The sequence below is a fragment of the Palaemon carinicauda genome, chromosome 30, assembly GCF_036898095.1.
Source record: "Palaemon carinicauda isolate YSFRI2023 chromosome 30, ASM3689809v2, whole genome shotgun sequence".
Lineage (NCBI taxonomy): Eukaryota > Metazoa > Arthropoda > Malacostraca > Decapoda > Palaemonidae > Palaemon > Palaemon carinicauda.
Window position 1 is genome coordinate 55,711,834 of NC_090754.1, and position 25,368 is coordinate 55,737,201.

General features: G+C 40.3%; 2 protein-coding genes across 5 annotated transcripts in view; both read right to left on the reverse strand.

Moving 5' to 3' along the window:
• Positions 1–25,368, reverse strand: part of LOC137623145 (nucleolar and coiled-body phosphoprotein 1-like) — a 524,118-nt gene that overhangs the window by 210,713 nt on the left and 288,037 nt on the right. The gene's annotated exons all lie outside the window — the stretch shown is intronic.
• The window catches only part of LOC137623141 (large ribosomal subunit protein uL2m-like), a 39,984-nt gene continuing 14,793 nt past the window's right edge, over positions 178–25,368 (reverse strand). Inside the window, exons 2-8 of the mRNA XM_068353822.1 lie at positions 21,414–21,528; positions 18,884–19,031; positions 10,848–11,022; positions 9,684–9,757; positions 4,472–4,565; positions 4,011–4,129; positions 178–512 (exon numbers count right to left, since the gene is read on the reverse strand). Of these exons, the coding sequence (XP_068209923.1) occupies positions 265–512; positions 4,011–4,129; positions 4,472–4,565; positions 9,684–9,757; positions 10,848–11,022; positions 18,884–19,031; positions 21,414–21,518 (963 nt within the window). The 5' untranslated portion in view covers positions 21,519–21,528 and the 3' untranslated portion in view covers positions 178–264. The remainder of the gene's footprint in view (positions 513–4,010; positions 4,130–4,471; positions 4,566–9,683; positions 9,758–10,847; positions 11,023–18,883; positions 19,032–21,413; positions 21,529–25,368) is intronic.

Consider the following 25,368-nt stretch of genomic DNA (forward strand, 5'->3'; position numbering starts at 1 on the left):
GAAATTGGTGACATTAGACTTAAGACTTACAGAAAGCCGTACTCAGATAGCCATTCACTTGGAACCCCCTCGAGTAAATATACATTTCCAATGCTCTTCAGCAAATTTAAGACATACAATATGATGAAATACAGATTGTTAAAATAGCATTTAAGATTACAGAACTAAAAAGAAATCTAATGAGGGAATTTTATTCATATCCCACTACATTACACAGAATGTTATAAATACAATACCTCAGTCTATAAAATTGAGAAATTCACCTTAAGTGATTCTATCCGTAGATGGTACCAATTTCCCTGGATGCCTTTCTCCAGTCAAAGTTAACGTTATGGTAGGTAGAGGCGGCTTCTTCTTAGAATAAACTAAAACTGGTTTTGGTGCCTTCAGTTTCCTTCCCATGTGGCCATCTTTACGCTGCCACAAGCCAGAACTAGGTCTGTTCCCAAGCCATCTGCTTCTCTGGGCTGAACCGATGTGTTGCTTCCCGTGATCTACATTGGAAATCCTCCCTGCAGGTGCAAATACCAATGAATTGCATTTACAAAACTGCTACAATGAAAAGCTTGTAGATACATGTTTCTATATTATTAAATACAGCAGTACATTATACTGTTAATAGTTTATATAGGACATATCTGTTTTGAAGTCACTGTTTTTAGAATGATTTATTGTTAATTTATTCTCATCATTTATTTATTTCCTTATTTCCTTTCCTCACTGGGCTATTTTTCCCTATTGGAGTCCTTGGGCTTATAGCATCTTGCTTTTCCAACTAGGGTTGTAGCTTGGCTAGTAATAATAATAATAATAACAATAAAAATTCAACACAGAACAATGAATATTGCTAAGAACTTTCATAATTGGTGCATTGTTTAAACCAAATCAAAGACGACAAATTTTAAAAGATATGTATGTTTCTTAAATAAACAAACCAGTTTTTTATGTAAGAGTACAGACAGGCCTCAACTTTCAAACTAAATACAGTAGGTTTCAAGAAGCTGTTTGTAAATTGAATTGTTTGTTTGCAAGTTAAATTTTTTTTTAAATCTCGTCTAGGATAGGGTTCACCTAACTCGTGTCCTTACGATTTTCAACGGCAAAGCTCAACAGAGTCCCATTTCATGCTGCAAATGTCATCTTGCTTTCTGCACTAAATCATATATTTTATTATGGAATTTCATTATGAAATTTTGATACAATGTTGGATTAGTATTTCAGTTGGATTTGTGTTTATCTTCGAATTTTTGCGAGTAGAGGACCTTCTGTATTACCAATGCAAGCTGTAAACAGTCAATGAAGCTCAGTAACAAGGCAGTTAAAAAGGTGGCAGGCTATCAAGTGGGGATACTGGCCACCAACGTTACATAAACCCGTACTTTTTACTTCGTCATCAGGAATGGTTTGACGTGGGATTATGATACAAGACTATGATCTGTACATCTAAAAATAATACAGATTAACAATTCATATAATTTCTAACTATGAGAATGCAAACCATTGTCTTTTATGTACAAAACTCATTCCTAAAGGGGAAGGATCTTCTCTCGAAACTAAATGGTAAAAATGTTCATCTCCCTCTTGAAATGTAGCCTTCTTGGATCTTTCAAAATTAACAAAGAAGGATACTTGTCAGCCTACTAAATAGCATGGAAATACAGACAGTGCCTGAGCCAGATTGAGTTTTGACACAAAACTTGCAGGTAAAAAAAAGCAGCTCATCTTCCAAAATGCCATTACAAGGAATTATCATTATTATTTTTATTATTATTATTATTATTATTGTTATCATTATCAGCTAAACTATAATCCTATTTAAAAAAGCATGATGCTAGAAGTCCAAGGACTTCAATAGGGACAAATAGTCCAGTGAGAAGAGGAAATAGTTGAATAAACTATATGAGAAATAATTAATAAAGAATATAAGATATCTTGAGATAAATAAGAATGTTTAAGTGATACTGCAGTTTTAATACTGTTCCCCTTGTCAAAAAGAGAGAGGAGGGAGTACAGTAGCTTCTTTCATAGATAAGCCCTACATATAAGATACTCTGGTAAGTAATTGACCTGTATATAGCACATACATTGGGCTTGTTGATGCCCCCAAAAGCAGAGGAGTAAAGTGTCAGTGACTCGCCCTTTGATTCTAAGGGTTAATGATAGCCTTTTGTACCATGGACAAGACGTTGTGTATTTGCTTCAAGTTTGGCACGAGTCGGGCATCATTCTTAACCAGAAACAGGCAAACTTTCATCAAAAATAAAAAAGTAAGTTAAAAAAGCTTCAACAGAATATTGTGGCTGATTAGTGCTGAGTTATGTACTGTGAGTAGTACCCTCACTCACCTGCCTAGCATCAAGAAATAGCTACCTTATTACTAAGCTTCAACCATCATTTTGAACTAACACTAAGAAAACTCCGGCCCCAATCATCAATATCTAAAAAAGCAAATTAATTTCTTCCACACAAAAACCCATAGATTTTACTTTGGCCAGAAAAAAAAAAAAGATTTAAATTAAATCATTTCAAACTTTCGCCAGAAATTCATGTGCTATTCCTTTGAAAAGGTAATAGATTAAAAAATCTCTTTTGAACACAATAACTTCACTTCACATAAATGCCCTTTTGTTCCAAAAGACAAGAAAATACCAAATAAAACATCTAATCCTTCCAGCAATTTTAACCTCATTCTTTTAAAGTTGACTAAAACCAGACATGTTAAACACAACCACTGTAAGTATTGCAATAATTTAATTTCAACTATCAAACTTACTTCTCTAAACAAATTTTTACCTCATACTGTGAACCCTAGTTCTTCAACTGAAAGGCAAAGTTGCTATCAATTGTGCCACCAGAGGCTCTATAAATTTATTTCTTTAAAACTACCAGGAACTATGTGATGAAAACCATATTTTCCTGGATAGAGGGCTAGTAGCAATCAAAAAGTTACCATTATTAAAAAACATATTTGGGAGAAGTACAAGAGGAAGGGCAAGGTTTGGGTGGATGGGTCAAATGAAGAAAGCTCTGGGTGATAGGAGGATAGATGTGAGAGAGGCAAGAGAGCGTGCTAGAAATAGGAATGAATGGCGAGCGATGGTGACGCATTTCCGGTAGGCCATGCTGCTTCCTCCGGTGCCTTGGATGACCGCAGAGGTGGCAGCAGTAGGGGATTCAGCGTATGAAACTTTGTTTGTGGTGGATAAAGGGGGAAGGGTGGGCTGTGGCACCCTAGCCGTACTAGCCAAAATCAGCTGAATCCCTCGTCAGGCTGGGAGGAGCAGAGAGAGGAAGGGTCCCCTTTTGTTCCAGTGTTTGATGTCTGCTACCCCCCAAAATTGGGGAAGTGTCTTAGTAAATAGATAGATAGACGTCTCACTTCACATTCCACCAAACCAGGATCCTAAGTGGAAGGTCTAGTACCACATCCATCTGCGTATGCATGATGGCAAGATCAACCAAACAAACACTATAGAAAAGGGATAAAATACTAAGAATGTAAATTCCTAAATGAAGGAACTTTACAATATAAAAAAAATACAAACAAAAACCAAATTCCTAAAACCTAAAATTACCTAATATGGAAACTTAAGTCTAATAAAAATTTAGGTGAACTTTTCTAAAAGAAAGAAAAAAAACCACATTACGGTTACTCTGAATCCAAAAGACCAACATTAATTTGAAAAAATACCTAATTTCTCTTAAATAACAAGATACAAAAACTAAAGCTCTAAAACCTTTGACTTATTGTATATAGTTGAGTGTCAAATTACAAACTTTACTACAATTTGTATTTTTCCTAGCAACTGGAAGCATGAACTGATCATAAGTCAAGTCCATACAATAAAATTATAAGCACTAATATATCCAGTTTGCCATCTAAACATAATGAAACTTAAAACTAGCAACTAGAAGCATAAACAGAACATAAGTCAAGTCTATGCAATAAAATTATAAGGTTCCAAAGCATGTCTATACAGTATAGGGAAAATTTTTATCAATGTGCTCACCGACGGTTGCCATGCATCGGGCATCTAGAGCCATCTCTCTTTTGGATGGTAACTGAATGACGATTTTATCGTCCATTTTTCTTTTCACGATTGCCGTGGTTCCAGCAGCGTGAACAATTCTGTCAAAAAAGCAACATGTTTAGAATAAATCTTTCTTCGTGGCTAAGTGCTATGTCACTGTCATACAAGCTTCCTGGACCAGGGTTCGATTACGGACCGGTCAGAAGCTATCGTCTTCGAGTGGTTGCGCCTTGGGACTCTGCTCCCAAAGTCGATAAGAGAATCCAGACATTAATGTATTAAAATACGACTTATTCAAAATTTTAATAAAGTAAAATATATATATCTACAATGTGTGTACTGTATGTATGTACATAACTATATATAAATATATATATACTTATAGATGTATCATATATATAAAAGTTATCAACAATACTAAAGGTAAATCTTCCACCTACCTAGAACCCTCTCCAGGATTCAGTTCTACACAACATACGTTAGTAAACATGGGCAACGCTCCAAGGGGATATGCATCACCATCCTTCGGTCGCACTGTAGGCAAAATACAGTAAAGGAATCTTAATATTTTTTATTCTTATACAGTACTCAACTTATGTTCATATTGAATCTCTCTCAAAGATTGCTTGTATCGACATCTACCAAATAAAACTACTGTATATTATTTCCTGTTTTCTTTCCTTTTAATAGACCTAGGCCTCTCATATAGTACTGAGACAATCTGACATTGTGGCGGGATGTTGCAACAACAACCTCCACACCCTTGAATCTTACTTACTGACAATTGTCTCCACAAAACAAACTTTCCCCTTACGTTATCAAAAAACTGGACTCTTAGACAAAAAGGACATAAAAACAAACCATGACCTTAAAGCTATATTACCTTACAAACTAAAAAATTAACACCAAAAGCATCCACATTCAAAATACTTAAAACTGATCAAACTTAATATTAAATATGCAAAAACCAACACACCATTCATATAAACAAAAGTATCAAAACTTAACATTAACCGCACACCACCAACACCAAAAATAGATATGTGTATATATAATATTACGAGACCAACACTCTTTCACAGAAAGCCGAACTGTCTTTACGGCACAATACACACTAACACAGCTGTGAACAACAGTCCGCTGGGTGGCAATTTGCCATAACTGCCTCGGTGATTGGGGTGGTCGTTATAATCATAATCATCATCATCATAAACATCATCATCATCGTCATAATTTTATAGCACAAGAACAATCAAATCAGGCTCATTAACGCAATCCAGGTCATCAACAAGCGATCAATCCAAAGAGCAGTCTAAATATAATCAATTCCAGGCCAGGTCATCAACAGTAAATCCGCTTTCAAAAAGTAACTCTCCAAAGGAATTAGCCTCACCAAGGAGGAATCACGGCTTAGAATATAAACCAATCACTTTCACGCTGGTAATAAATAATAGTAAAATCGTAATCCAGCACTCACAAACGGAACTGCCTCAAGCTGCAGTCAAATAAAAAAAGCATTCGCTCCGAAACATTCACCACTGTCGTAACCTAGCTAAAACCATAAACAAACAATCTCATTTAAACCAACAGTCTTTCTCACCACAAACAATCGATACTCACACTCACACTCACATTCTCTCTCTCTCTCTCTCTGTGGATTTGGCAAAATAAAATAAACAAAAAATAAAACAAAAATTAATCCTCCACAACATCTAATGCTAATAACCATGGCATTGGTAAGCTGTAACAATCTAGAAATCTATACGAATTAATATCCTCTTTACATAGCTAGTCAGTTGGGAGGGTGGTGGGAATGTACATGAACATCAGACAAGTATAGCAATAAATAAATCTATCATTAAAATTAAATTTATTTCTATGAGACTTCCCCAATATTCATATTCCTGATTCCCACAACCTGGTGGTGGTGGGTCACAGAAGAGATAGGTCCTTAATAGACCTAAAATATCAAACTAATTCAATATTCTGGACTCTCTTCTTAGTCTGGTAGCTTGGTAACAAACTGTCTCAAACTAGACGTTTAACATGAGTCTCCAGATTGTGTTCCTAAATACCTTTTATTACCTAATCACTTTTCTATTTAATTTACCAACACCGTGTTTCAAATGGAAAATTTAATCCATAATTAATTCAAATTTATTCAATAAAACAAACTATAGCTTCTAAAACTCGCCAGTCTTGATAAGGAATCATTTCAAGATGATCCTTAGCTGCTGCTAAAACTCTTTTCATAGAAATATTCCTGCAAACATTAAGAGCTGTAGCTGTACTTTTGCTACCCTTAACTCTAACCTTCAAGTTATCTAGTGGTGGTGCTGGGGGGGAGGGCAGTAGTTGTAGTGAACGACACCTCGTAGTAACGGGGGATTTTGAGCAGGGAGAAGTCTAATTGGAAAGGGATCTCTGGTAGTGGTATCACTCGCCCCAGTTTTAATACCGACACCCTTTAGGGGTGAGCGAGCTGGATATATTCCTAGCATTCCATGCAACTTTTTTCTCTGGTATATTTAGCAGTATTTATACCTTTGAAATGGTGCTTTAAGGAGCATTTCACAGAGCGACACAGGTTCCTCGCCCAGAAATAGATTTTTCCTTCGTCAAAATCCCTTTTTTGTACAGAAGATAATCTGAACTCTTATTTCCACTAAACAAAAATGGAGACACCAGTCACTGTACTGTTCGTAGAGCCCCTTCAATTGTTCACCACCTATTGCATCATGGAGAATGGTGGAAAGACATTTATGTCCAGATTTGACCTGCCCTACAAAAGGGCATCTAACTTCCATGCTAAAGGACACAGAACTGGTGAAGAAAACAACTCTAACTGTATGTTTTCGAGATGCAACAAATATGTCCAAATTTGGCTGACCAAGTCAATTCCAAATCTCTGGACATGTAGGTCCTCAACTTAAAAAACATTAGGAGAAACAAACATAAATCCAATTGAAAATAACAAAGATAATATAAAGAAATATTGTAATAAAACAATACTATATCATTTAACCCTTTGACCCCAAGGCTATTTGGAATTTTCCAACCCTTAACCCAAAGGGGTTATTTTTTTCAAGCACATTTTGCAGTATATTTTTTTAAAATTGCTCTAACAGCCTTAATTTTCATCATAGAGAGGTCAGGTTGGTCTCATTCTCTTGGAAAATGCCTGAAGTTTCTCAAATGTGAAAAAAAAAATGTAAATAGCAGTTTTTTGCAAGGACATACCGGTACGTCCATGGAGGTAAAGGGATGAGTTTTGTGAAACGTACCAGTACTGTACGTCCTTTAGGGGTAAAAAGGTTAATACAGTAAGCAAAATGACATTAGTAATAACCTGATATCTATTTCATATGAAACCTATTTGTTAACTTTTGTCGCTGGAAATCATAGGCATGGGATTCAGGTTAGGCCTACCCAAGCTCAAAATTTATCAAACTTTGACTTACAAACAGCTTCTTGGTACCAATTAAGTTTTTATGTTTGATAGGTGCAGAGACCATCCGTTTTGAAGATTCTGGTTTTTTGCTTGAATGATCAACTAAAATGATTGACTTTCATGAAATAATCCTTGGAAGAATGATTTTTCTAAAATTTTTCCGAGTCAATAGTATATCTGCTATCCAGCATAAGGAACCTGACCTTATTGCACCTTGTTTTCTTGGGTTAGAGTTCTCTTGCATGAGGGTACACTCGAGCACACTTTTTCTATCTAATTTTTCGGCCTCTTGTTTTGTTTAAGTTTTTAAAGTTTCTATAGGAAAAAATTATTTCAATGTTGTTACTGTTAGTAAAATATTTCATTATTCCTTGATTCCTTTCCTCATTGAGCTATTTTCCTTGTTAGGGCCCCTCGGGCTTATAGCCTCTTGCTTTTTTCCAACTAGGGTTGTAGCTTAGCATATAATAATAATAATAAGAATAATATAATATACTGCTCACGTATTGTCTGAAAACACAGTAATGCACTTTCCTATTACCATCAGTTCCTGATTTTGAAGGACCTGGAACACCACTAGAAGATCAAAGCAATTGTTACGAAGATTTGATGCTTGCATCATTCATTTCACTAACAGATGGACTGGTTATAGATCACAATATTGCCCCAACCACAAGACAAACATAGAATACAGGTAATGAACACCCAGAAAAAATTCCCTTGAACAATCTAAGCAGTAATAACTAAAAAATCCTTGGGAATTCATAACTGACAATCACTAATACCCAAAATAACTCATAAGCTAGAAAATTCACAAGGGAGTAAAGTCGACTGGCTACATCAAGAACGATTGACTGATTGATTGATTATTAGGTATTATCTGGCATCGTAACAGCAGAGGTCATTGATGCCGAAGAATATAGTTTACGAATATTATGCATCTTATTTCAACTCATGATTAAATCTTATTAAATAGACCAGTATCCATAAGAAATTTAAAAAGGCGATCCACATTGCATTCAGGTGCCAAAATTTTAGATAGTATGTAAAAGCCACTGCTATCCTAACAATTATGAAAATGGCGTATTCTCTCGGTTGAGTAACTTGGACACTCGGTTAACATATGTTTCACAGTCAGTGGCACCAAGCAATCTTCACAAAATGGCTGACATCAAGAACGACACAGAAACAAAGACAACAGACAGTACGGCTTATTATTATTATTATTACTAGCCAAGCTACAACCCTAGTTGGAAAAGCAAGATGCTACAAGCCCAAGGCCTCCAACAGGAGAAAATAGCCCAGTGAGGAAAGGAAATAAATAAATAAATAAATGATGAGAACAAATTAACAATATATCATTCTAAAAACAGTAACGTCAAAACAGATAGGCCTATGTCATATATAAACTACAAAAAGACTTAAGTCAGCCTGTTCAACATAAAAACCTTTGCTGCAAGTTCAAACTTTTGAAGTTCTACTGATTCAGTTACCCAATTAGGAAGATCATTCCACAAATTGGTCACAGCTGGGATAAAACTTCTAGAATACTGTGTAGTATTGAGCCTCATGATGGAGAAGGCCTGGCTATTAGAATTAACTGCCTGTCATGGGTATTGTGTAGCCGTTAAGATTGTCTCAATACTATACTAGAGTTCTAAGCCAATTGAAAAGAAAGAAAACAGGAAATTCTTACACTACTTTTTAGGTATATGCCGATATACGTTAGGAAACGTCGAGAGAGAAGCCATATGAACATCAAGGTAGTTTCACAGAAATAATCAAAATAATAAGGGATAATTTTATATGATTAGCAAACCCCATGTAAGAATCCACAAATATCTGTACAGTACTTCATTTAACCCTTTTACCCCCAATGGACGTACTGGTACGTTTTACAAAACATCCATTTACCCCCATGGACGTACCAGTGCAAAAAACTGCTATTTACATTTTTTTTGCATATTTTTGATAACTTTATGAGAAACTTCAGACATTTTCCAAAAGAATAAGACCAACCTGACCTCTCTATGACGAAAATTAAGGCTGTTAGAGCAATTTAAAAAATATATATTGCAAAATGTGCTTAAAAAAAAAAAAAACGCCTGGGGGTTAAAGGTCGGAAAGTTCCAAATAGCCTGGGGGTAAAAGGGATAATATCATAGCGTTACTGTATAAGAAATTCCCTAGAAAATTCTTGCCTGGAATTCGAGGTATGTAGGAAGAAGTTTTGATCAGGTCTCCCACTTGCATACCATCTGTTGCCATCCTGTACCTGTAAGAGAAAGAAAAAAAAAGTATCAGTACTGTACTTCCCTAACAGTTTACGTTAGAAGTTCTACGCAGCAAGTCTGAAGCATGATGCAATTATCGAGCCGTCTACTGTTTGGGATAGTTCATCTCCTCCTCCTCCTACGCCTATTGACGCAACGGGCCCCGGTTAGATTTCGCCAGTCGTCTCTATCTTCAGCTTTTAATTCAATACTTTTCCATTCATCATCTCCAACTACACATTTCATAGTTCTCAGCCATGTAGGCCTGGGTCTTCCAACTCTTCTAGTACCATGTGGAGCCCAGTTAAATGTTTGGTGAACTAATCTCTCTTGGGGAGTGTGAAGAGCATGCCCAAACCATTTCTATCTACCCCTCACCATGACCTCATCCACCTATGGCACTCGAGTAATTTCTCTTGATTGAATAGTTACCTTAAAAAATTTCCTTAAAGGACTTGATTGTTACTTCATACAATTCAAAAAAATTTCTTTAAAATGACCTAACATCGACAAATATCAGTATAACATGAACCAGCACCGATTTACATTATCAATCTATAAAGACTCCTGCAGTTATGCCTGTCCTTAAATGCTTTTAACAACAGTAACAGTGTTTACACCACAAGTTGCAAATAAGCAAATCAAGAAATCCTTGCACTAACCCCAAAGGTGATGATCAGCAGTGACTTTTCAGGCTGAGCTGCACTGTTTTCTACCCTTAATTTTTCTCCTGTTCCCTTATAACTCTTCATACCAAACTTTTCAATATCTTGGAGAAATTATGTGAATCACTAATTTTGTTTAATATTTTTCATGATTAAAAAAGCCTTGCCACAGACAGCTCCAAATTGTTTTTATTTCAATCCCACTCAAATCTTAAAACTTGAAAGAGTTGTATAATAAAGAGCACCAAGTATCCGTTCTTAACTGTAATGCAGTACAGCTGAAATTATTCCAAATTCCCATTGCCTATTCTAAATTAAAACTCATTCAGTTCTTGTCCCTGCTGTAGACAATAATATACGCCTAGCATACTAAAACTAATAACTCTACCTTATTGACAAAAATCATACTCATTTACTTTTACTGTACCTTAGCTCATCTCCACAACCAACGAGAGCTATTCTGCCGCTACGATTTGGATCGTACAAAATCTTCAGAACCCTCTCTTCTAAGAATGTACCATCAGTTGGACCCACTCTCAGTTTGTGTATCCACCGGTAATTCCTCTTTTGCCCACCTCCTAGAGCGCCGTGGATGATACGACCTAATATGGAAAAATAGGTAAGTTATCCTTCATTAACACAATACTTACACTGCTAGAAACTGAGTAAAATCAATATTAAGCAGTTCAGTGGGTTACTTAGTGTGTTAGTGTACCACATGTAGGCAATGGTCAATGAGTTGGTAGGTTGGGAGTTAACCCATCCAAGAGAAGCAAGTACTAGCGGATTCTCGCCCGTCTCTGTTACTTGGCCTCTTTGTGTAAGGAGGGCTGACTACATACAGTAGTTTATATCCATGTATGAACATATACAGTAATAATGTACAGTGATGCCTCAGCATACGAAAGTAATCCGTTCAGGATACGGTTTCGTATACTGATTTTTTCGTATCCCGAGTCGCGTTTTTCATGTATATAGCCTAATCCGTTCCAAGCCTTACGAAAAGACACCTTTTCTTTCATAAACACGCTAAACTGTAGTAATAAACATGCAATGCAGCCATTTCTATCATTCAATAATTAACCCAACCGTTAAAAAAAGCCTAATCCATTCCAGAAACCACCATGAGATTATTCAATAATGTAGTTATAGCCTAGTTATCCCCTCTAAGCCCTAAGAAAACGGTCCGTTTTCTTTACTACTGTATAAAAGTTACGGTACTGTACGTAAAGCATTTGGATCAGTGAAGGTGTATTGTTACCTGTACACCTGAATTAAGGGTTGATACCCTGAAAAAAAAGGTATTGTACTCTCGGCGACGAGTTGAGATCTCGTAAGCTTTTCGTATCCTGAAAATTTTTTCGTATACTGGGGCATAAAAATCTTTGTATCGCTTTTCGTACCCTGAATTTTTCGTAAGCAGAAACTTTCGTATCCAGAGGTATCACTGTACTTCAAAAGCTAATTTTGACCTAGATAAAAATATCGAGTTGATGGTTAAACAAAACTCAATTCTATCTCAACAAAGGTAAATATAACTTTACACTCACACTTCACTGACTAAAACTACTGATAAAAATGTTATTTTCATTAGTAAAATAAATTTTTGAATATACTTACCCGATAATCATGTAGCTGTCAACTCCGTTGCCCGACAGAATTCTATGGAGGGATACGCCAGCTATCACTATACTAGAAGGGGGTGTACTTACCAGCGCCACCTGTGGCCAGGTACTCAAGTACTTCTTGTTGACACCTCCTCAATTATTCCTCGGTCCCACTGGTTCTCTATGGGGAGGAAGGGAGGGTCAATTAAATCATGATTATCGGGTAAGTATATTCAAAAATTTATTTTACTAATGAAAATAACATTTTTCAATATTAAACTTACCCGATAATCATGTAGCTGATTCACACCCAGGGGGGTGGGTGAAAACCAGTGTACAAGATTAAAGGATAGCTAAGTATCCCATATTTCATATAACAGTTATCTCAAATAACAATGAAATAATAAGTACCTGGTAAGGAAGTCGAATCGAACCGTTACTCTGCCTCTTTTTTAAGTTCGTCTTCCTTACTGAGCGCAGCGTTCCTCTTGGAGGCTGAATCAACCCAAAGGTGCTAAAGTATACAGGGCTGCAACCCATACTAAAGGACCTCATCACAACCTTTAACCTCGGCGCTTCTCAAGAAAGAATTGACCACCCGCCAAATCAACAAGGATGTGGAAGGCTTCTTAGCCGACCGTACAACCCATAAAAAGTATTCAAGAGAAAGGTTAAAAGGTTATGGGATTATGGGAATGTAGTGGCTGAGCCCTCGCCTACTACTGCATTCGTTGCTACGAATGATCCCAGGGTGTAGCAGTACTCGTAAAGAGACTGGACATCTTTGAGATAGAATGATGCGAACACTGACTTGCTTCTCCAATAGGTTGCATCCATAACACTCTGCAGAGAATGGTTCTGTTTGAAGGCCACTGAAGTAGCCACAGCTCCCACTTCATGTGTCCTTACCTTCAGCAAAGCAAGGTCTTCTTCCTTCAGATGAGAAAGTGTTTCTCTAATCAGAAGCCTGAATAGTAAGAAACTGAGTTCTTAGAACTTGGAAAAGAAGGTTTCTTGATAGCACACTATAAGGCTTCTGATTGTCCTTGTAAAGGTTAAGACCTTTTTAGATAGTACCTAAGAGCTCTAACTGGGCAAAGTACTCTCTTCAGATCATTCCCCACCAAGTTGGACAGGCTTGGGATCTCGAACGACTTAGGCCAAGGACGTGAAGGAAGCTCGTTTAGCAAAAACCGAGCTGCAAGGAACATGTAGCCGTTACAGATGTGAAAACAATGATCCTGCTGAAGGCGTGGATCTCACTTACTCTTTTAGCTGTTGTCAAGCACACGAGGAAAAGAGTTTTTAATGTGAGGTCCTAAAAAGAGGCTGATTGGAGAGGTTCAAATCTTGATGACATAAGGAACCTTAGGACCACGTCTAGATTCCAGCCTGGAGTGGACAACCGACGTTCCTTTGAGGTCTCAAAAGACCTAGGGAGGTCCTGTAGATCTTTGTTGGTGGAAAGATCCAAGCCTCTGTGGCGGAAAACCGCTGCCAACATACTTCTGTAACCCTTGATCGTAGGAGCTGAAAGGGATCTTACTTTCCTTAGATATAACAGGAAGTCAGCAATCTGGGTTACAGTGGTACTGGTTGAGGAAACTGCATTGGTCTTGTACCAGCTACGGAAGACTTCCCCTTGAGACTGATAGATTCTGAGAGTGGATGTTCTCCTTGCTTTGGCAATCGCTCTGGCTGCCTCCTTCGAAAAGCCCCTAGCTCTTGAGAGTGTTTCGAAAGTCTGAAGGCAGTCAGACGAAGAGCGTGGAGGATTGGGTGTACCTTCTTTACGTGAGGTAGACTTAGAAGGTTCACTCCTAGAGGAAGAGTCTTGGGAATGTCGACCAGCCATGCAGTACCTCTAAGAACCATTCTCTCGCGGACCAGAGCGGAGCCAACCAACGTCAGCCGTGTCCCTTTGTGAGAGGAGAACTTCTGAAGTACCCTGTTGACAATTTTGAACGGTGGGAATGCATACAGGTCGAGGTGGAACCAATCCAGCAGAAAAGCATCCACGTGAACTGCTGCTGGGTCTGGAATCGGAGAACAATACAACAGGAGTCTCTAGGTTATCGAGGTAGTGAACAGATCTATGGTTGGCTGACCCCACAGGGCCCAAAGTCTGTTGCAAACATTCTTGAGAAGGGTCCACTCTGTGGGGATGACCTGACCCTTCCGTCTGAGGTGATCTGCCATGACATTCATACCGCCCTGAATGAACCTCGTTACCAGTTAGCTTTCGATCTTAAGACCAGATGAGTAGGTCCCTTGCGATCTAGAACAACTTCCACGAAAGAGTCCCTCCCTGCTTGAAGATGTAAGCCAGGGCTGTGGTGTTGTCAGAGTCTACCTCCACCACTTTGTTAAGCTGGAGGGACTTGAAGTTTATCAAGGCCAGATGAACCGCCAACAACTTCTTGCAAATGATGTGAAGTGTCCTTTGCTCCTGATTCCATGTTCCCGAGCATTCTTGTCCGTCCAAAGTCGCACCCCAGCCCATGTCTGATGCGTCCGAGAGGAGACGGCGGTCGTGTTTCTGAACAGCCAAAGGTAGACTTCCTTGAGAAGAAAGCTGTTCTTACACCACGCGAGAGAAGACCTCCTCTCTTCGGAAACAGGAACTGAGACCGTCTCTAGCGTCATGTCCTTTATCCAGTGAGCAGCTAGATGATACTGAAGGGGGGGAAGGTGGAGTCTCCCTAACACGATGAACAGGGCCAGAGATGAAAGTGTCCCTGTTAGACTCATCCACTACCTGACTGAGCATCGGTTCCTTCTCAGCATGCTCTGGATGCATTCTAGGGCTTGGAAGATCCTTGGGGCCGACGGAAAAGTCCGAAAAGCTCGACTCTGAAGATCCATACCCAAGGAGACAATGGTCTGGGATGGAACGAGCTGAGACTCCTCAAAATTGACCAGGAGGCCCAGTTCCTTGGTCAGATCCATAGTCCATTTGAAAATCTCCAGACAGCGACGACTTGTGGGAGCTCTTAAAAGCCAGTCGTCTGACGGAGCCGGACACAAGATCATGATACTGCTGCACAGTCTGTGAACTGTCAATCATGGGCAAGCGAGGAAGTACAGTGACAACCCGAATCTGTCTAGACTGTCTGGGTCGTACAGACAACTCCTTAACGGGTTGCTGAGGTTGCCGCACTGCGTCACAACAAGTCACTTCTGTTGGTTGTTGAACGTCTTCCCCGTGACACATTGACTCCGTAAACAAATAATCCTCTAACAAGGACTAAGCTTGGACTGCATGTCATGCAACACAGCTCAAGGTCTATGGGAGCAGGTGTGGTAACAGACGGGATTAGCGACTGAAGTGGAACCATTACCTCCCTGGAAGCATGTTATGCTTAAATAAAAGTCCATAAGAGGTTATGCAGCTAAAGGCTCCCTCCAAATGACAGAGTCCTCAAGGGAATATCAGAAGGAGGGAGAAAAGAACTTTCTCATCTACAAGGACCTTATCCTAGAAAAGCTAAGTTCTCTGAGTGAGGGTTCACTGGTGCAAAAGCAGCAGACTAGAAGGCAACGTAATGAAACTGCTTGACAGTCTAGTGAGTTGGCAACAACCCAAGATGTGTGACTGAGAAGCATGCGGTAAGGTATGCAGAGCATGATGTATGCAGAGAATGCTGTATGCAGAGCATGCTGTATGTAGAGCATGTTGTATGCAGAGCATGCTGAATGCAGAGCATGCTGTATGCAGAGCATGTTGTATGCAGAGCATGCTGAATGCAGAGCATGCTGTATGCAGAGCATGCTGTATGCAGAGCATGCTGTATGCAGAGCATGAAGTAAGCAGAGCCTGCTGTAAGCAGAGCCTGCTGTAAGCAGAGCCTGCTGTAAGGAAAGCAGAGCGTGTGCATGGCGTTTAACATTTCTCAGAAATTCCATGACCAGTGCTAGAGTGCTTTATGCATGCTTGCATGGGGTTTAAAAATCAACATAATGTTTACCTTACATTCATAACTCATGATTCATATTTTTGCCATGGTTTGAAAATGGAGGTAAGGTATGCTGAACAGCAGAGTCAGAACGAGCTGGAACAACAATAGTTGTGGTTTCCTCTTCAAGACTCTGTTGAGGGAACACCTGAGGCTCAGTCTGCAAAGGCTGAATAAAAGACAAGCAGAAGGAAGGCGCATGGGTGGAGGAGGCTGACTCCTAGCATGAGTGGTTGAACCCAAGGGTTGCGCTTGCTGAGCGGTTGGCGGAAGCGGAGTAGCAATTTCCAGTTCCTGTGGTGTGAGCGGAGCGCGATGAGGAAGAGGCTGCGCAGAACAAGGTAAATGTCTCGCAAGCTGAGGCTCCTGAGGCGCAAGGCTAAGGTGTTGTGGTGCTTGCCTTGTGGAGGGTTGAGCTCACTGCAGCGAGAGCAGAGGAGACTGACTCATGGACGGGAGAGGTTGTTGTACCTCAACCGAGTGTTGCATCACTGGTGGAGCAGCAAGTGGAGGCGGAGGAAGAGAGGTATAATCCTCCTGATCCCATTGTAAAGGTTGCCTTAAGGAAGGCGGAGGCTGAACACCACAGGGAACAGCAAACTCAGCACGTGGCTCAACATCGTACGCCTGGCAGGTGGTAGTGCGATCAGGCGGAGCGAGCGTAGGCGGAGGGAGTGTAGGCGGAGGCGGAGGAGCAACACTCTCAGCCCGACACTCACGCATCAAGTCCGAAAGCTGTGCTTGCATGGACTGTAGTAGAGTCCACAACATCGTACGCCTGGCAGGTGGTACTGCGATCAGGCGGAGCGAGTGCAGGCGGAGGGAGTGTAGGCGGAGGCGGAGGAGCAACACTCTCAGCCCGACACTCACGCATCAAGTCCGAAAGCTGTGCTTGCATGGACTGTAGTAGAGTCCACAACATCGTACGCCTGGCAGGTGGTACTGCGATCAGGCGGAGCGAGCATAGGCGGGGGGAGTGTAGGTGGAAGCGGAGGCGCAACACTCTCAGCCCGACACTCACGCATCAAGACCGAAAGTTGTGACTGCATGGACTGCAGTAGAGTCAACTTGGGGTCGGCAGACACTAAGGTCTGCTGAGGTAAAGCCTTAACAGCAGAGATCTGCTGCGGCAGAACCTTACTCCTCTTAGGCGGAGTGTATTCAACTGATGACTGAGGAGAGTCAGAGCTAACCCAATGACTGCATCCGGGTTGTTGAACTTTAACTTCGTACGTCTGGCATAGGTCTGGACTTTACGTTTAAGAGGTCTTGAGACCTGAGACCAGCGTTACTCTGCCTTTATTTTCTCCCCTAAATCTCTTCTGCAGACGAGCAAAATAAGGGCTCAATCGTCTGCGGGTGGGAGTGACGGTCTCGGTAAGACACGCCCACAACCACCGAGGATACTTCTGTGCGCCGATCAAGGCCTGCCGAACCCTTTTGCCCTTCGACATTGCTTCTCCCCTGGGCTTGGGAGCTTGCAAGAGGTCCCGGACTGGGAGGACGACTGGCGCGCACAAAAGTACCCTCACGCACAACACTGACATACTTTGCGCTAATCACTTATCACTTTGATTTCTGTTTGCACTTATTTCACTGAACTCGAAACTTTAAGTGGTTTGTACCTGAAACACGCAATTCTATCCTTTCTCAAAAGTTAGTAATTGCGAAAACAGAATTACAATGTAACAGAAAAATCTAATGAAAGATAATTCAGTGGCTGGAAAGAGACTAAACACTAGATCACTCTAGAAACGTTTAGTTTCTTCCCCTAAAGAGACTAGGGAGAAGAGCAAAAACGATAACGACGTTACTCGTACGCCTGGCAGGCTTGAGTGAAACGTTTATCCTCTTTCTCCCTCCGTCTCTAACTCTCTCTCTCTCTCTCTCTCTCTCTCTTGACTTAGAACCTGAGAGAAGAGCCCAATCATATATATCGTTAAAACATATTATTGTTAAAGGAAAAAAAAAAAAAAAACTGAAATATTTCCCAAAATGAAAAGTTCCTTATTAGGATCAAAACCATTAAGTTAAGAAAGAATGAACAAAACGCTAGACACGGTTACTCTTACTGCAATGTGAAACCGTGAACATTCTTTCTCTATCGTAACGATAGAGTGCAAGTTGAACGTTCTGAACGTCAACAACTGCAGAGACAAAACAAAACGTTAGTTCAACTTTGAAAAAGTACGAGACTATCAAAGAAATTCTTTCAACTCTGCGGCGGAAATAGCATAATATGTTAACAGGTAAAACCGAAATGACGGGCTCAATGTTAATTAACTTCGGTACCAAGAAAAGACCGCCTACTATTAGGAAGGTCGAATATAAACAAATATAAAAATTAATTTCAATAAGTTTATAATAAAAGGAAGTTAATCGAAGAGGCCTATAAGAGGCGGAGAGATATAAAATAAATCTATAACTTTTGTTAAGCAAAATTAAGAAAGAGAGTCTATACTCTCTTAGACACCAACACTTCCGTCTAAGGGAAGGGTCGGCCATTGAAAGGTGAACGAGAGTTCATACTCTCTTCGTCACCATAATTCATCAAATTAATTCCAAAAGCTAACTAAGCTAATATAGAAGTTTCCAGTAAAGCGACAGCCGAAATCAAAGAGAAATACTTCACCAAAGTCGTGAAAATACTCCAAGAACATAAGCGTATCCCAGAACGTCTTGCCGGATAGCACGACAGAGGAATAATTGAGGAGGTGTCAACAAGAAGTACTTGAGTACCTGGCCACAGGTGGCGCTGGTAAGTACACCCCCTTCTAGTATAGTGATAGCTGGCGTATCCCTCCATAGAATTCTGTCGGGCAACGGAGTTGACAGCTACATGATTATCGGGTAAGTTTAATATTGAAAAAACACACGTACAAACTGAGAAAGATTTGTACCTGTGTCTGGGTCTCGCCCTGCTAGTTTCGTCATCTTCAGAGGCTTTACGGTGTATTCCTTATCCTCCGGGTAGTGGACCAGAAACTTTAAGTTCCTCTTGGTGCCAGGTTTGGGCCGATCAATTTGATATACATTATAAAACCTGACCTGCAACAAAATGGAGAATCAATACGTTAAAAGTTATTCGAACGAAATAGTCGATCTATCTCAATCCTTTATCTTAGCCATTATGGTTAGATGAAAAATGGCATAATCTAAACTTAGCTAAAGTTGATAAGCCTGCCATAAGCCTTTATGACTTTAATCTCATCACATCTTTATTAATTACAGGCTTATGAGAAGCATGGTACTATAATCATTTTAAATATACACTGCCATACCCCTTTCATTAGAAGTTTAAAGGATTGTAATAAAGGGGATAGTTTATCCAAAATCTTATAGAATCTTATTAAAAATTGCAAACCAGTTTCCAAAATGACAGACAATACACTAAAGGATAAGTATTCATGCTAAATTAAGATCTTGAAATCATAGTGATGTAGTACTGTAATTAAAACTATCAATAACAGCTAAACTCTATTCACGAGACACTAGCTACCGCACACTCTATACCAATACATGTGATGTAGAATTAATGACATCAAAGGACTCATTTCTGGTGAGTGTGATAACATGTAGAGCTCAACTAGAAACAAAGTGTCGGACACAGCAAACCCTGCCCCTCGCATGTGAACCTTATTGCTCTAAGTGCTTCTGTGAAGTTACAGTATCCATCAATAATAGTAAATAAGTATGAATCTGAACATTCTGAAATCAACTGATGTTGAATTTGACCTTTCAAAGTCATAGAAGGCCAAAGGTCATGGTGTCATTTTAAAGCCTATATGTGGTTTTCAATCTATCAATAATATTAACCAAATGTTTATCTGTACTCGTTTGAGAGTGAAATTCGGTGACCTAAAAAATTCAGCCCACTTGAACTTTGAACCTATCAATCTTCAAAACTACAGTATGTACTTTCATAATTTTGATTTATATAATTATAATTCTGGCACTGGAAAAATGAAGATTTTCGACCTGGTTTTAAGTAAATTGGATAACATTTGACAGAGTTATGGTCAAAAATATATTCTGAGCCTTTGAGTCACTGTGACCTTGACTCTACGAGATCCAAATTTGAATGGGGTCTATTGTGTCACAGTGAATCTCTCCTAATAATTTCAATTAATTCAGATAATACTGTATTGGACAGAGTCAAAAATAGATTATGACCTTTCTAGTTATATGACCTTGACCCCGTTAGGTCCAAATTTGAATGGAGTCTATTGTGTCCTAGTGCATCTCTAATGAAACTTTCAAGAAAATCAGTCTCGTTGTTTTTCCGTAGAGTCGGTAACAAAGAAACAAACACAAACAAAGAAATCTACCTCTCGGTGGGGATGGGTTAACTATAGTCAATTCTTTTTAGCGAGGCAGATTTGCACCGACTCATAGGGGTGCCTTTTTAGCTCGGAAAAGTTTCCTGATCGCTGATTGGTTGGACAAGATCATTCTAACCAATCAGATAGCAGGAAACTTTCCCGCGCTGAAAGGGCACCGCTGCGAGTCAGTGCAAATGTGCCCCATTAAAAAAAATTGAGTACAGTGTCTTTCCTACAGATAATACTTTGAAATAAAAGCCTGCATGAAGTGAACTTGCCATTTTATTAAAATGAAATGACATCAAAAGAAGTAAGCAAAATAATTTTTTTTTTAATAGCCGATGGGAATTCTCGTTTCAAGTTTAATTTAGATGGCATCACAAAAAATGGCCCTTCCAAAGAAACAATAAGAACTAAACCCTAATATTCTACAAAAATTAAAACAAGAAGTATGCCCCTAGTCCCTATAAGCTTACCAACAGAAAACCTTCCTTATATCATAAAGGGAACAAGCTTTAAAAACAATTACACTCACTCTCTCTCTCTCTCTCTCTCTCTCTCTCTCTCTCTCTCTCTCTCTCTCTCTCTCTCTCTCTCTCTCAAAGTTTGTGTACCCTCATTACCTCCATCTAGAAAGTGAATTAATTAGCATAAATCAGGAGACTTGGCAATTTACAAAGACCTTGATAAAATCTTACATTTATGATTTTTCCGGAAGATAGAGTAGTAAAGGATCTGGTGCCTTATTCAATTGAGAGAGAGAGAGAAAAAAGAAAAAAACCTGCTGCTTCCTCCGGTGCCTTAGATGACCGCGGAGGTAGCAGCAGTAGGGGATTCAGCATTATGAAGCTTCATCTGTGGTGGATAACGGGGGAGGGTGGGCTGTGGCACGCTAGCAGTACCAGATGAACTCGGTTGAGTCCCTTGTCAGGCTGGGAGGAACGTAGAGAGTAGAGGTCCCCTTTTTGTTTTGTTTCATTTGTTGATGTCGGCTACCCCCCAAAATTGGGGGAAGTGCCTTGGTATATGTATGTATGTATGTACATGCTCTCTTGATAAGAAATTAAAACGTATTACTAAATTTCAAATACAAACATTAATAACTTACATCCTGTAGAAAAGTAGTGGAGGCTGCTATTCTTGCAACTCCACACACTGGAGATTTCAGCGTGAAAGCTGCAAACCTTTGGCATAATGTGCCAATTGCAGCCATGTTTGTTTACCTGAAAATAAATATTCTTAAATTGAGTAGTGCACAATAAAAATACTATGCTACACAACACTTCAGTATCAAAATGCATGATTACCTCAATTTTTCTAACACTTTATAGCACAATATTCTAATAGTAAGAGTACAATTTTTAGAAGTTCTTATAAAGGTAAAAACTGTAATCAAAGAGCTTAACAATATCAACTCCTGTCTTCAAAATTAAAAGGCAATTTTACGGTAAAGTATTTAGAGCACAGAGTTGAAAAGAGGCTACTCAACTGGAATACGAAAACAACCAGATTTCAAACTACAGTATTGAATACAGTACAGTATGGCCTAGTACAGTATAGCATATATTAACTGTGCAGTTATTTTCACCTCACTCATTATGATCAACAAAAATCTACCACTAACCTAAAAATACTTTCGTATGAATATTTTTGGATATCGTACAATCAAAATTTGCCGTTACGGCCAATGTATTTACCAGCTTAGGTATCAAAATACTGTACTGCATAGCCGTGCCCATTTTTTGTTAGTTTCACCCTGTAATGCAACTTCTTGGGACATTTACCCAAAGCCTAGATGCATTACTCTCTATCTTTTGATATTCATTCTTTCCCTATCATCTCTTTCTACCCAGCTGTCCAGCCCTAAAAGTGTCTTAATCGGTATGTGAACTGACTGAGAGCAGCGGACAGCATACATGCGCGACAAAGGCGACAACTGGTTAAGACCAGAAGCTTACAAGAGCGAGAGAAAGGTCGCGGAAAGTGCCAGATCAAAGAAGTTTGTTTCTGTTATATATATAAGGAGCAGTAGTGCAGTGCATATACTCATATGCAACAATATACAGTACTACTGTACAGTACCATACACCTGATACAGTATTCTAAAAAATAATTTCACAATAGTACTTTGCTTGCAATAAGCATTTGTGTATTTCATGATTTTTCTATTTTGAACATTTCCATTTTTTAAGGGAATAAATGAGCACATGAATAAAAAACTCCTTGAACATTACTACCGATAGGGTGCAGAAACTTGATCACATCAGGAGGATCAAACGGAAGGCAATGTCCGTCTCCTAATCAATGATCACTAATTACACTTGAACCTTTTGGCTTGCATGACTAGAAAAGGACAAATTCAGATATAATTTGTATTTTTCCTAACCATACAAACCTTAGCTATTTAACAGGGGTTATTACTTTCGGCGTGGCTGAAATGACGAGCCATTAGATTTTTAACGAGGATTAACTACCCCCTCGCTCGTTAGCGAGGGGGTAGGGGAGGGGTAGCTAGCTACCCCCCCCCCCCCCTCACACACACCTGTGCTTGAGCTCACTTTGCTTGGAGGTAGGACTTCAAGGGGGATAGGGCTGGCGGGCAAGTTTGATTAAATAGCTAAGGTTTGTATAGTTAGGAAAAATACAAATTATCTAAGAATTTGTCATTTGTTCCGTAACTGACATACAAACCACGCTATTTAATAGGGGTGACTCACCTATTAGGAAGGGTGGAAGTCCCTGCCAGTACTGGCTTTTGGCTTTACCTGGGGACTCAATATTTGATTGTGTTCGCACTCAAGAAATAAGGAGTTCCAGCACCTCGCTAGAACCTTGCTACTCAAGGACTGTGGCCTACGCAAGCTGTGTGTGAAGGTATAATGAAGTGTGACTCATCCTAGGAAGTTGACCTGTAGTTCTTTAGATGGAAACTTTAGGCTAGGACTCTCCCAATACCACCTCGTCAAGGTATGGGGACGTGACAGTATTAGCTTAATACTAGGAACACAAGGAAACATGGTTTACCTGCAGTGGTTTGAGGTAAGCTATGCAGAGAATCCAGGATGCTACTTTCCCCAAGAGAGGGGAAGATGAAGAAAAGAATAAGGGCCAGACAAACCTTTTCATTCATGCAGACTAAAACCGGATAACAATGCCCTCAACCTTCTGCTACTTGTCCAGCTGTTGTGCAGCCACCAAAGGGCCGATAGAGAACGTATCGAGCCTCCTGTGGGTCACGTCTTGCAGGTAGTGGGCTGTGAAGGTCGTCTGACGCTTCCACACCCCAGCTTGAAGAACCTGCGTTATGGAGAAATTCTTTTTGAAGGCCAGAGACGTAGCTACGCCCCTGACATCATGTGCTCTAGGGTGACGTGACAGAGGAGGGTCTGGATTCAGGGACAGATGGATCACCCTACAAATCCATGCTGAGATGGTGTTCTTGGTGACCCTCCTCTTAGTCCTCCCTGTGCTAACAAACAACGCTTGCACCTGAGGATGGACTGCAGCCGTTCTTTTGAGATATAGCCTCAAACTCCTTACTTGGCATAGTAGGAGATGGTCTGGGTCATCTGTTACAGAACAAAGACTCAAAATCTGGAAGGAGTCGAACCGAGGGTCCGCTACTCCAGGATTCTGAGTCTTAGCAATAAACTCAGGGAAAAATTTGAACGTTACCTCCCCCTATCCCCTTGAATGGGCGATGTCATACGAGAGACCATGAAGTTCACTAACTTGCTTGGCCGAGGCCAAAGCTAGTAGGAACACAGTCTTCCAAGTTAGGTGGCAATCTGAGGCTTGGCGTAATGGTTCATAGGGAGGTCTCTTAAGAGACCTGAGAACTCGAACCACGTTCCATGGAGGAGGTCTCACTGCCGACTGAGGGCAGGCAAGTTCATAACTTCGTATGAGTAGGGAAAGTTCTAGCGAAGAAGAAATGTCCATTCCTTTGAGCCTGAAGGCTAGACTTAAGGCTAAGCGATAGCCTTTCACCGCCGAGACTGAAAGGCGCATATCTTCCCGCAAATACAAGAAGAACTCAGCTATTGTTGGAATGGTGGCATCGAGTGGAGATACCCCTTCCACAACACCAACCACAGAAGACTTTCCACTTTGCCTGGTAGACAGATGCGGATGACTTTCGCAGATGTCCAGACATCCTGATGGCAACTTGTTGCGAAAATCCTCTCTCAGCGAGGAGATGCTGGATAGTTTCCAGACGTGAAGTCGCAGCGAAGCTACGGCTTTGTGGAAGATGTTGGCATGTGGTTGTCTGAGTAGATCGTGTCGCGGAGGGAGTTCTCTCGGAGGTTCCGTTAGGAGTTGCAGAAGGTCCGGAAACCATTCCGCGTGATGCCATAGCGGAGCTATGAGGGTCATTGAAAGATTGACCGATATTCTGGTCTTGTTGAGTACCCTCCTCATCAGACAGAACGGGGGAAAGGCGTACATGTCGATGTTGTCCCACCGTTGTTGGAAGGCATCTTGCCAGAGCGCCTTGGGATCCGGGACTGGGGAGCAGTACAGCGGAAGCTTGAAGTTCAGAGCTGTTGCGAACAGATTCACAGTTGGGGAACCCCACAAAATCAGGACTTTGTTGGCTACTAGATGATCCAAAGACCACACGGTACTCACTATCTGAGACGCTCTGCTCGGATTGTCGGCGAGCACATTCCACTTGCCTGGAATGAAACGTGCCAATAGTGGAATCGAGTGGACTTCGGTCCATCTCAGTATCTCTACTGCAAGATGGGATAGCTGCTTCGAAAAGGTACCTCCTTGTTTGTTGATGTAAGCCACTACTGTGGTGTTGTCGCTCATCACCACCACAGAGTGACCCGCCAGGTATTGTTGGAACTGTTGAAGGGCCAAAAAAACGGCCTTCATCTCTATAAGATTTATATGGAGGCACTTTTCTGATTCTGACCACAGGCCTGAGGTCCTATGGTGCAGTACGTAGGCCCCCCACCCTTTCTTTGAGGCGTCCGAAAACAGCATCAAACCCGGGGGGAGGATGAGAAGATCCACTCCTCTTCGTAGGTTCTAGTCTGTCACCCACCACTTAA